General features: G+C 39.8%; 1 protein-coding gene across 2 annotated transcripts in view; it reads left to right on the top strand.

Moving 5' to 3' along the window:
• The window catches only part of DYNC1I1 (dynein cytoplasmic 1 intermediate chain 1), a 316,684-nt gene that overhangs the window by 205,886 nt on the left and 97,350 nt on the right, over window positions 1-13,448 (top strand). For both annotated transcript variants that reach the window (XM_054496029.2, XM_054496027.2), the window contains one exon: window positions 8,456-8,581. In XM_054496029.2, coding sequence (XP_054352004.1) covers window positions 8,456-8,581 — 126 coding nt within the window. The remainder of the gene's footprint in view (window positions 1-8,455; window positions 8,582-13,448) is intronic.

The following is a 13,448-nucleotide window of genomic DNA, read 5'->3' as shown; positions in this document are numbered from 1 at the left end:
CCTAGTTCTCTGACTTCTCCAGGATTTCTTTTTCCTCTGACCATCCTTGAGGTCCCTGTGGTCATGCCCTCAACCCCTGCTCTTCTTCCTGATGTGTTCTCTGCAGGAGATCTCTTCCACTGCTAAGGATTCAATCACGAACAGCGTGTTTATATCTCCCGCCCAATCTCCCTGCTGAATTTCACTTTGTACACCAGACAGAGCCACTATTCTAGGTGTCCCATAGAATCTTAAATGAATTAGTAACTCATTATTTTCATATATCCCAAATCCTTTTTTACCTGTTATATGATCTCTATGTTAAAGGCACCACAATATACCCAAGAGCCTAAAGCAGAACTTTCATCAACATTGCCACTTCGTCTTCTCTTCCAGACCCAGTCTGTCACGAAGACTTTCCATGTCTTCACTCACGTATTCATCATCTAATACTATTCTTAACCTTCAAACTGATATTTCTACCTTCATGCTTGTCCACCTACAGTTTTCCCCTATAGAAATCTACCCAAACAATCTTTCTAAAATAAAAATCTGATCACTCGGCTGGGTGAGGTGGCTCAAGCCTGTAATCCCAGCACTTTGGGAGGCCAAGGCGGGTGGATCGCTTGAGGTCTGGAGTTTGAGACCAGCCTGGATAACATGGTGAAACCCCTTCTCTACTAAAAATAGAAAAAGTAGCCGAGTGTGGTGGCAAATGCCTATAATCCCAGCTACTCGGGAGGCTGAGGAAGGAGAATTGCTCGAACCCGAGAGGCAGAGGTTGCTGTGAGCCGAGATTGTGCCACTGCACTCCAGTCTGGGTGATGCAGTGAGACTCCATCTCAAAAAAAAAAAAAAAAAAAAAAAACCTGATCTCTTCATTCCCTAGACCAAAACTCCCCATTGCCCGTGGAAAGGAAGTCTAAGCCCATCAGTGTGGCATTCAAAGTGAAAGCAGGCAAATTTAACAAAAGCCAATTTGCTGAATGGCCAACTCAACTAGGTGACAATATACCAGGCACTGAGTAGGTAAGTAACATGCAAAGGCACACAGCCTAGTGTGGTGACATCAGAATTTGAACCTAAGCATCTGATGCCTGAGCCCACATTCTTAACAACAATGTTCCTTCCTGCAATAACACTGACATAAGAACAGTGAGAGAAGCAGGAATGATTACTCCTAAGTACTTATGCACAGCACAGTTTCTGCTTTCTTGTTATCAATGCTTTTATTGGGAATAATAGTCATAGCTAGCTTTTAATTTATTTTTCTTACATGCAAAGCACCATGATAGCTGCTATGAAGGCTTTCTTATTTCCCCCTCACAACAATCATATGAGGCAGCCACCCTTACTATTTCCATGACATATTTGAAGAAGTTGAGGCTCAGAGAAGCTAAGTAACTTGCTGAAAAATCACTCAACTAGGATGTGGTATAGTGGGGACTTATACCAAAGTATTTTAGCATCCCATGGCATATGCTCTTAACCACTGCCTCTCACAAATTGCTTCTGGATCTGAAACTAAAAGAGCTTGTAAAGGTGCAGAATGATATGGGGCAGATAGCAAGTGCTCTCAAAGTTCAGTGGAGGTTGGAATCTGTCTCTGGTCAGACAGCGCTTCTCAGAAGACTGGGATTTAGACAAATGGAGGGGAGAGGAGGGTATTCTAGGCAGAGCTATAAAATGTATAAGTCCCAATTAATCCTATTGGAGAACAGGGGAACAAAAGAGAGGTGTAATTCCCCATAACTAGACCCTCATCAGCCATAAAGTGGGTAAATGTTCTCTCCTCTTGAATCCCTTTTTGTATCCAAACAACAAAGCACACAGTGAGTGATCTTGCAGAGACGAAGACAAGCAGGGTTTGCCCAACCACTTTCCACCAGTGTGTGGGTGGTCTCTGAGCATGCTTGAGTGTGTGCACAGAAAACAGATCCAAGCCTGAGGAAACACTTAGCTCAGCTTGTTCACTTGTTCAGAGTTGGGGAATTACACAGGAACCTTATCTGACACATTCCTCAAAGGCAACTACTACCTTGTTCCCGGGTCAGCTGATAACACTCCCTGAGGAGGCACGGAGTGGGGCTGGTCCCTGCCTTGCCTCAGTAGGTGATGGGCCACATTGCCTGTGGAGGTGTTTCCACACAGGGTCTTGCATGATGTTTGTGTCGGAGGAAGTGAAGTTGGAAATAACAGAAACTCTACCATGGAGAGACCACGTTTATTTTCCCCTATTTTTGTGTGACCTGCCCACCTAAGCTGTGGGGAAGAGGTTTGCAATTTTGAAAAATGTATTGTATATGAGGCATAAGAAAAAGAGATTAGAACCCTCAGCTCCTGCATCACAACACTGTTGTGGGGTTCAAAGGACCAGGATTACGTACTTATGGAATAAAGAGACTTTTGATGGATTTAGATGCAATCGAATGATATTAAGAAAGAAGAGAGATAGAGGAACAGTCTTGGTGTGCAGTGGTGGCATGTGTGTCTAGGATGATTTCCTGAATGTAACAGAATAGAACTGAGAGGAGAAAAAGGAAGAAATTATAAGGTTTCAGCATAGCTTTGCTTTGATCTCCTGGGCTTCTTAAACCAGAACACTTTAACTTTGAAATATTTACAAAATATCATCAAACATCATTTCTTGGAAGAAATCTGGGAAGCTGGAGGATTATGTCAACTTTGTCACCCATTGAACATTATTTAGCACAGTCAGTCAATAATACTATCACATACCACGTGACAGTTTTCAGATGTGTGCAGAATCAGACTCACGGTCTTACTCCCACCGTGTATACTCACTCCTCTCACATGTAAATTGCATCTTCCACTCCTGCAGTCATCCAGGATGCAAGCCTGAGTAATCTTTGGCAGCTCAGTTAGTTGCTAAATCCAATCAAATTTACAACAGCAAAAAGATTACTATTGACATCAGTGCAAATCCACGAACATGGATTTGACACCTACTTTATGTCATGCCCTCTACTTCTTGCTTATGTTAGGAAACAGTGTCTTACTGGTCTCCCTACCGTCAGTCTCTATAAGGTTAAGTCAGTATAAGTACTTTTACCAGATTAATCTTTGTAAAGATTACTTATACACTCTGTATCAACTTGGGCAAATTGCCTAACTTCTCTTGGCTTAAGTTTCTTCATTCATGAAATGATGATAGTAATACCTAGCTCACACACTTATTGTGAGTGTTAAATGAATTAATGCATATAAAGGAATGATAATTTGGCTGGACGCAGTGGCTCACACCTGTAATCCCAACACTTTGGGAGGCCACGGCAGGAGGATCACTTGAGCCCAGGAGTTCAAGGCCAGCCTGGGCAACATGGCAAAACCCCATCTCTACAAAAAATACAAAAATTGGCCAGGCATGGTGGTGCATGCCTGTAGCCCCAGCTATGCGGGAGGCTGAGGTGGGAGGATTGCTTGAGCCTGGAGGCAGAGGTTGCAGTGAGCTAAGATCTCATCACTGCATTCAAGGCTGGGAGACAGATGAAGACCCTGTCTTTAAAATAAAATAAAATAAAAATAAAGGACTAATAATTTTTAAAGTGTCTGGTGCATAAGAAGTACTTGACAAATGTCACATAGTAGTGAGAAGAGCAGTAGCAGTATTATCATTAGTTGCAAAGTATGACTCCTATTGTCCCCCAGAATAAAATCTAAAATCATTAGCCTGTGTTCAGTAACTTCCATGATGATGCCCTGAGGCATTTCCAGGCCTTTCTTCTTTTATACAGCTTGATATAGCCTGCCTCCTAGCCACATATTAATACTACAACCTGATGTAGTCTTCTTCTTGGATCTGATGTCTATTCTTCTTCACTGTATTGGTCAAAAAGACTTCACCTTTGGCTAGGTTAAGTAGACAGAGGAATTTACTGGGGAGCCATTATAGTAGTTAGGGAATTCATGAAAAAGATGAAGAACTAAAACTTAGAAATAGTAGGAATCTGGGCAGCTTGAGGGATCTCACCAATAGGCTGCTGTCCTTATCCGGACCCCTTTGCCAGCTTGTGGGTCCCGTGTCTCAGTTCAAAGTTTACCATATTCTGGTTAGAGAACGCCTTTGGCTCAGCTCGGTCAAGTATCAACCCTGCAATTAATTAATTATCCCTGGGAAATTAGGCTTCTGTTTACTGGGGTAATCTCCAAAGAGAGAGATTCACATGAACCAGGCGGATACCAAGAGGGGTCTCCTGCACCCCTCTTTGGACTCTTGTCCCTGCTGTCATCTGTCCTAATAACCTACCCACTTGACAAGGCTCAAGGTCTCATTTCTTCTGAGAAATCCCTTTCAATTTCTCTTCCTGCCACACCCCACACCAGCTTCCATGCTTATTTATTTATTTATTTTGAGATGGAGTCTCACTCTGTCACCCTAGCTGGAGTGCAGTGGCATGATCTCCCCTTACTGCAACCTCTGCCTTCTGGGTTCAAGTGTTCTCGTGCCTCCCCATCCCGAGTAGCTGGGATTACAGGAGCAAGCCACCATGGATGGTTAATTTTTGTATTTTTAGTAGAGACGGGGTTTCACCATGTTAGCCAGGCTGGTCTTGAACTCCTGACCTCAGGTGATCCACCCTTCTCGGCCTCCCAAAGTGCCGGGATTACAGGCATGAGCCAGCATACCTGGCCCCATGCTTCTACAGAACCTTGCTTCTGCATCTGTCTTAGCACTTGTCATGGTCTGCTTTTGTATCTGTCTTGTAGTTATTTCTACACGTGTCTTACCTCCCTCCACCTAATTATAAGTTCCTATAGAGAAGAGCCTATTATTCAGGGCATTCATGTCACATATTTTACCTGTCATGGTGCCTTACATATTTATAGGGAACACTTGAGGCATGCCACAGCGGACAGGAAAGGACAAGGCTTTTGAAGCCCAACAGACTTTAAGTGGGGTTCTTGCTTTATCACTTATTAGCAACATAGCATGGAATATGTTATTTAACCCAGGACTCTGGGTTTCTTTGTCTGTGGAAATGAGTAAACCATTGCCTACCTTAGAGGGTTATGAGGACCAAATGAATTAACGTATCAGTGTCTGGTACATAACAGGCACTTAAAACAGATGGCTCCTTCCTCTTCCTCTCCAGTAAATGCTAGGTTCTTTTTTTTTTTTTTTTTTTTTTTTTTGACGGAGTCTTACTGTGTCACCCAGACTGGAGTGCAGTGGTGCACTCTCAGCTCACTGCAACCTTCACCTCCTGAGTTCAAGTGATTCTCCTGCCTCAGCCTCCCAAGTAGCTGGGATTACAGGCACACACAACCACACCTGGCTAATTTTTGTGTTTTTAGTAGAGAAGGTGTTTCACCATGTTGGTAAGGCTGGTCTCGAACTCCTGACCTCAAGTGATCTGCCGGCCTCAACCTCTGCATTGGAGGCCTCAACCTCTGCCGGCCTCAGCCACTGTGCCCCAACTAGGTTTCATTTATTTGTTAGAAAAAAATGGGCTTGAGAACATATCTGGTAATTTCCAGGTAAAATTCTCCTAGGGTAAATATTGGATAATTCAGCTCTATGAGTAACCAAATGATCAAGAATTTCATAATTCTTTACATTCTCTTTAAAAACATAACTTTGAACAACATTTAAGATTAAATAATTGTTTAGAGATTTCTTATTGGAAAAAGAAAATATGACTAGTCCTGTTCAAACAAACAGTGGAAAAAGACATACTAGAGGGCACCTTGAAATCCCAAAAACTTGCGTGAGATAAAATTTAAATCAATATCTTTAGGCCTTATGATCTCAGTTATAGAAATTATGCCAATGGCATTTCACTGGTAATTTTACTAAAGCACTCCCTGTTTTCTAAAGGAATTTTAAAGCTAAATAATTTTAAATATTTTTAAATGGAAAAAGAAAAGCTGCAAGTGGGTGCCAACAATGAGACCCAGCTGGGTGATATTATTGCAGAAACATCTGGCTGCTCCTTAGCCCCTGTGGTAGTGGTGTTGATGTTTATAGAGTTGCCTTTTCACATATGACATAGTTAAACTTCAGATGGACAGTCTGGAGACTTCTGTGTTTATCTGGATGTTAGTTTCTTTGAATGGGCTTTGAATCAAAGGCCTTTCTTAATAGGCCTTTGATTCATCTGCTGAGGAGCATTTTTTAATAAAGAATGATTACTTCCCCTGGTGGCCACATACATGTGTATCACTGTGTGCTTATACTTCCTCTGCACAACCAGCACATTGTAACTCTCTGCAGCTTTCTTTAGTTGAGGCTGCTGGAAGAATGAATAAGACTTAGAGGTAGTTATTTTTAAAAGAAAAAAAAAGATCTGTGTTCAAATTCATAAAGGCAATCTTCCATTAAATATATGTATAGAATAATGAAAAAGAAGGAAAAAATTAAATTATAAGAAGAGCGTGATACGATCTGCTATAATCCTGATACTACTTTTAATAGGGCTGCCTTTTGAGACTCCTATGTAGGAATGACATTTTCATGAAATGTGTCCTAACTCATAAGTACTTCCTATGAGATTTATCCTCAGTTTATTTAATAACAATAACAGGACAGAGTTTAATAACAGGACAGAGTTTATGTAGGGTGAGTAGGTCTTTCTAATACCTAGAATCACTATAGAGTCCTTCTTGTTATTTTACTGGTTATGTTTCTTGCATTTAAGCCTTTAATTATTAGCATTGTTTGACAACAAAGGATGATATATAAAGCCTTTCTATTGAGCACAGAATTACTAAAATTAAAAATTTTAAATAATTAAAGAAATTTTGGCGCAAGTTTATTATATGCTAGGAATTGACCCTGGATTCAGAGGTCAACAAAAACCAGTCCCTACTCTCAAAGAGCTTACAATCTAGTGAAAGACACAGGTGTAGAAAAAAAATTATAATGCATTTGACAAGTGCTTTAATTGACAGGGCAGACACATAATACTAAAGGAGCTGATAATAGGCAAGGAAGGAAGTGGTTGGTTAAGTCAGGATTGTCTGGAGGACTTGATGCCTGTGTTGAGTCTTAAAGGATGAGTTAATGATGTAAACAACACAGAAGAGTCATCCCCGTGAGAGTGAGTATGAGACTCATAGGTACAGAGATGTACCTGTGTGCCTCAAAACTAGTCCAGTGAGGCTGGGTCATAGGGTGTGGGAGGTGGGGAGAAAGAGGGAAGGTTGTAGGAGAGTAAGCAGGAAAGGCAAAAAATGACAGATTATTAAGGATCCTCTGTGACCTGTATTTTGCCTTAAAAGCAATGATGAGCCGTTAAAGTATTTTAAGCTGAGGAATGACTTAGCCAAATATATATTTTGTAAAGTCTTCCGGATAAAGGATGGAGAATGGAGTAGGTCAGTATAGGAAGCCATTTATGAAGCTGTTGCCTTCAGCCAGATAAGAAATTAATTTAGCAAGCTCTGACCTTAAAGATAGAAAGAAAATATTCATTTGAAAGGTATTGAGGAATTAGGGAAATTTAGTGTATGGGAGTGAGAGAGAGAAAGAAGTAAAAATAAATGGGCCGGGCGCGGTGGCTCATGCCTGTAATCCCAGCACTTTGGGAGGCTGAGGCTGGTGGATAACGAGGTCAGGAGATCAAGACCATCCTGGCTAACATGATGAAACCCATCTCTACTAAAAATACAAAAAATTACCTGGGTGTGGTGGCGGGCACCTGTAGTCCCAGCTACTCAGGAGGCTGAGGCAGGAGAATGGCATGAACCCTGGAGGCGGAGCTTGTAGTGAGCCGAGATCACACCACTGCACTCCTGCCTGGGCAACAGAGTGAGACTCCATCTCAAAAAATAAAAAAATAAATTTAAAAAAAATGTAGAATGGCTGGCCTGGGCCAGGCGAATGTTAGTGCAAGACCCTAAAATAGGGAACATGGAGGAGCAATAGGTTTCGTGTGGAAGTCAATGAGCTCATTTTTCTATGTGTTGCAATTGATGGGTCTATGGACAGCCCTGAGCAATCCCCAGTAGGCAGCCAGATATAAAGATCTGCATCTCAGAGAGAAATTAAGCCTAGAGATATAGATTTGAAAATTACCAGCATGTTAAGCTTATTAAAGCCACTGGAGTACATGAACTTACTCAGGGAGAACAGCCCTCCTTGGAGTATATGTAATTGAAGGAGAACCTGCAGGAACTGAAAAGAGAAGTCAGGGAAGAAAATCAGGACAGAAAGATGTAATGGAAGCCAAATACAGGAGAGGAAGAGAGTAGCACAAACTGTCAAATAATACGGAGAGGTACAGCAGTGTTTGTAGTTTGATAGTTACCGGTCAGCATGACAAGAGCATACAGAGTGTTGGAGGCAGAAACAAGATTGCAGGAGGTTGCAGCAGTAAGCTGATAGTAGGTGTGCCACAACATAACAGAAAGCACCATTTACACTACGTAGTATACCACGTGTATGTAGGAATAACAAAGTTTTCCTTGTGTTGTCATCGTAGCATAATTCATCCTTGTGACCTCTTCCATTTAGTACCCTGAGTTGATGGTGGCTTCTTACAACAACAATGAAGATGCTCCCCATGAACCAGATGGAGTGGCCTTGGTTTGGAACATGAAGTTTAAGAAAACCACACCAGAATACGTCTTCCACTGTCAGGTAGGAGTCAGCGTAGTAAAAATAACTTACATCTCCTGCTAGACCAAATATAGTTTGTGCTGTATTGCATCTGTCTTATGCTGAGAGGAAGAACTCAGTTTAAAAATGAAATTGTTGACAATTTTGGAAAATTCCCCCACAGTAACCTAATGTTTTGGGAAAGTGGCAACCCTCCCCAAACAGTTAGGAAGCTTGGTTGGGGACTGTGTGTCATTTTCTTTCTATTTAAAACAGCCCCCATGAACATGAGTTTATAAAGACCTCGCACTTATGAAGAAATCGTGGTGTACCACTTCCTCTGCTTAAAAGCAACATATGCTTGCCCACCCACGTGGACATCCTCAGAGCACTACCATTTCAAGTCTCCTACTCTCTTGGAAATGCAGTTCAATGGATTTTGCTGATTTTAAGTTTATGGGCGCCATACTACTTAACAGATAATACTTTTGTAGCTGGCATGGGGCAAGACTTACCACTCGTATTTCTTGAGTTGCTGGGAAATATAGATGCTGTTTCTGGTTTGAAAATGCAGAGATAATTTCAAATATGTTCGTATTTTTCATTCCTTCTCTCTGCGGACACGTCTTCTCTTCCCCTTGACACAATACAGGCTGAAATTATGGTACCCTTGTGCACGTTCAGCATTGCTCTGTTGCCATGACTCTGCCTAAATAATAGGCCTCAGCATAGGCCAATACACCAACCCCTTTATTAATGCTCCTATCCTGTGATTATGCACAGGCAAATGAAAAACAAACATTTCAGCTCAAAATTGCAGTTCCTCAAATGTTACAATTCAGAGGTATTGAGTGGCAGATTACTCTGAATACAAATACGTCATTTGAAGAGGGTGAGTAAACCTGTTGATTTTTGGAAGCTTAGTGCCATTTTCTATCTAAGAGCCAAGTATCTTTTTGAACTAAAATATGTTTAGACTTTAGAGCATTATCAGATATAATTTGGGGAATAGGAGCTGCTGGAATAGAGTCCCAGCCTCAACCTGATTGAGTAACCTCTAACTTTGGCCATGTTTTTCTAATTTGCTATCTCAAAAACAACAAGAAGTCTAGGTCTGTATGGTAAATAACCTTTATTTTCTGAGCCTTTGAAATAAGAACAGTTCTTTCTTTTTCATTTCTTTTTTAAGATTTGCAAGTCAGCTTGATATGCTCCTTCTGTAAACATAGAAGCACAAAATCCTAATTTTGTTCAGTTTTACAAGGTTTGCCGAATTCCCGGGAAAATACTGTAAGGATTAAGAAATAAAGAGAAGCACATTTTTGAAAAACAGTGCCTTTTAAATTATTTTGATATTACAGAAAGTATATCTTAGATTTTAAAAATCGAACAATACATTATTATAATCAATATGTATGATCTTTATCATGATTTTTAAATTTTAATTATATTAACTTACTACAGGTTTTTGGAATCAACTGTAAATTACTTGTTTTATCACATGACAATAGTTAATACTAGTATTAATTGAAAAGGGTGTTCTTGTGTGTGTGTGTGTATCTTTGGGATCATAGACTAAACATTTCTCCAACAAACATTTTTTTTTTAGTTTCGCCCTTAATGATCCAATATATGTCATTGAGAAGAAAATATACTCGTGATTTTAAAAAAAAGCAAGAGGTACCCTAAATATAGTAACAAGGTAGTCATACCAGAGTTACCAAAAGATGCTGAGTAGAATAGTTGATTCCAAAAACTTGTAGTCAGCACTTTGATACAAGTGATACTCATGAAGTTGGGATAAAGGTCAGGTAAATATCACTGGCTGCCAAAGAAAAACAAAATTGCTATGATATTTAGTATTTCTGAACTGTTGGGAGACCAAATCAGGAAACTTTCAGCAGCCGGGGAAGTCCTAGATGAAATAGTGATGGAGGTTAGGTAGATGGATAACATAATGAAGGCAATTTGGTTACCTTTGTACGAAAGTGTAATACCTGTAGCAATATCTACGTGTTTCTGTATTTTAAATTTTCCCAACACTTCTGCCTTCATGATCTCATTGATTGTACAACAGGAAGGTAGGAAAAATGTTATTATTCTCTTTTTCCAGTTGAGAGATTTTATACTTTAGAGGTTACCCAGCTAGTGAACAGTAGAGCCAATCCTGGAACTGAGGCTTATTCATACATCGTGCCATCACCCAGGCTGCATTCTAAAAATGTGGGCAGACATGGGACTTGATAGCAAAAGCTGTACAGCCCATTCAAGGTATATTTTTGGCCACGTACCCTTATAAGGTATTGATTAGACATGGTTCTAGACGTGGTTCTTTACCACCTTCTAACCCTAAATGGAAATTTAGAGATCCCACAGAATTAAAATATATATGTGGAAAAACCAAAGCCCTCACTCACTGACCTATAACTTTTCTTCTATGTCCTATCTGATCTTTGCTAAATCTTATTTATTACAACTGGTCCTTTCTAGACACTAACTCAGGGAAATCAGGTCATTTGAATGTGCTTCCACATTCTCCTGTGATGTTCTGATAATTTCAAAATTAAACAATTTATTACTTAGAAAAAGGGCAGAGGTAGAGAGTAGCAAGAGTACCTTATGATGAAGGTACTTTTATAATTTTGGAGTAATTGCATTAGCTATTCATTTCCTGCTGATCTCTGCTGATTCTTCATATTTTTTAAAAGTGTATAATTGTAAATAAAACTAATGGATCAGAGAAGCATTATTTCAGTCAGTGGAAAGCAAATGCACAAGAAACAGACATCAGCTCCGTGGTGTTTTGTAAAGACTGACAAGCTTCTAGCCTACTCATAAAAAGATTTTAGTATAAAGTTTCATTTCTCTCTGTTTTGGATAGCAAGGCCAAAAAGTATCTTATACTGTCATGGGCAGTTTTTGTGTCTTTACTAAACTGAATTTTTAGTGTGATCTCTGGTCCTGCATTTTCTATTTTTATTTCAATAAAAGCTGTCTATTCTTGGAAAATATTGGTGGACCCTGCATAGAAATCAGCCACTCAGCCCCATAACACACTCTGGCAGTGCTCCTGCTGTCTTCTGTAGTGGCTTCCACACGCTGTCATTAGATTATGTGTCTGACCACCCTGCATTGCTTACCCTGGTGTGGTCTTTCTCTTTTAAATGGAACAAATAGAATCAGAAATATATACCTTAGAATTATCTGCATTGAGGTAAATGGAAAAGCTATGTTTAGAGTCTTAGCTTGGTCAGGGGTTTTTATTTTTACTTTTACTTTTTCCTGATTTGGTTTCTTTGTTCTTGGCAATCTCTTTTAGAGGGGGATCTGACAATGACCTGAAACCCTCACTATTTCAGGGCAAAGCAGAATGTGAAGTGGGATAATATCAGCTAACCTCATTTGTGTCAGTGTTTAAAGCCCTCAGTCTTTATTCCTACATGGGCTTCGCTTCCCATTAAGATTCTATAAAGGGTACAGATGTCATTGCTGCACATAGCCTCAGCTGCCCAGTGTTTGATTCTGTATGAGGTTCCTGCTAACCTCAAAGAGAGTTCCACCTGTGAAGAGTGATGGTAACAGAGGAGGGAGTGTGGGCTTGTGGTTAGGACAGGCACAGAAAGTTAGGACTTGGAGCTCCATTCCTAGCTGACCACACTGCTGAGTGACCCTGGGTGAGTCATGGGGCTTTATTGTTGTGTTTCCTGATCCCATGCAAAGAAGACTTTCTCTAGTCTCTAGTTCAATTGTAAAGTTTATTTCAATAAACCTCATTTCTTCCTGCATCAATTTTTGTCCCTCCCCCAACCCAGATTGTGGTCTATAATCCAAATCTACAAAACAGCTGTGGACACAAAGATATAAATTAATTGACATTAATTTTGTAAAGTATATTTTGACCAAAGAAGTGTTAGAATCGCCTTAAGGATTTTTATTTATTTTTTTAAATGAAAAGAAGAGTAACTTGCTTATGGTCCAGCTGATAAAAAGAAAAGGGCATCTTCTAAGCTTTTCTGTTGGCTAGGCTAAGAAGTGGTTATTACAGGTCAAAAAAGAGAAAGAGATAAAAGAATAGAAAGTTCTTTGACAATTACTGCTTCATATTTAGCATGAATTCCTGGGATTCAAAATGAAAGCACATAGTAGGTGCTTTATAATCACCAAATAAACTCCATGGCTAAGAATATGAAAACCAGAGTGAGACCCAAACAGTTTTCAAATGTGATACTCAAAGTGCCTCAGGATGGGAAAACAGAAGAGGAAAACTCAACCAGTGTTACATTGATTATCATACACATTTTGAAGAATAAAATCATGGAAAATTTAAACTTACTTTTGACATAAAGATAAAATTAAACTCTTACATAAAAGATACAACTTACATGGATCAGACCAGAGAAATAGTGCCACAACATTGCTACTTTGTGCCTTTCGGAAAAGGCATAAAGGAATATCAACGTACATGGCGAAATGAAATGCAGACATCCCAGAACACTTCTTTTCTGCCAATTGAGAATGACCGATCCGATTAGCTAGACACTGATTCTTATTAAATCAAACAGGAGGAATTTCATTTTGCTTTGCCCAGGAAGCTGGAAGCAGAAAACCTGCCTCTCCAGCTTTCATTCTTTATCTACCCTCCTCTAGAGTCTTCTCCAAAAAGCGACTCATGGAGAAGCAGAAGTGATCATTGGGATACGTCTAGGGAAGTTAGAATTATCAGCTGGATTCTAGCAAAGAGATCTTGTTCTAGGTGATTCCTCATCTGAAAACAGCAATGAAGGAGATTATTTCTATACCTCATGGAGTATGCGAGGGACCAAGTGAACTATTTGATGAAGAGGATGCCATGAGAATACACCTTTAAACAAGTTGTTTTAAAATCATTTTATTTGTCTTGCCATGTCAC

Source organism: Pongo pygmaeus, chromosome 6 (assembly GCF_028885625.2).
Source record: "Pongo pygmaeus isolate AG05252 chromosome 6, NHGRI_mPonPyg2-v2.0_pri, whole genome shotgun sequence".
In the NCBI taxonomy this organism is placed as follows: domain Eukaryota; kingdom Metazoa; phylum Chordata; class Mammalia; order Primates; family Hominidae; genus Pongo; species Pongo pygmaeus.
Note: the sequence above shows the minus strand (reverse complement) of the source record. Positions and strands in the feature narration are given on the sequence as shown.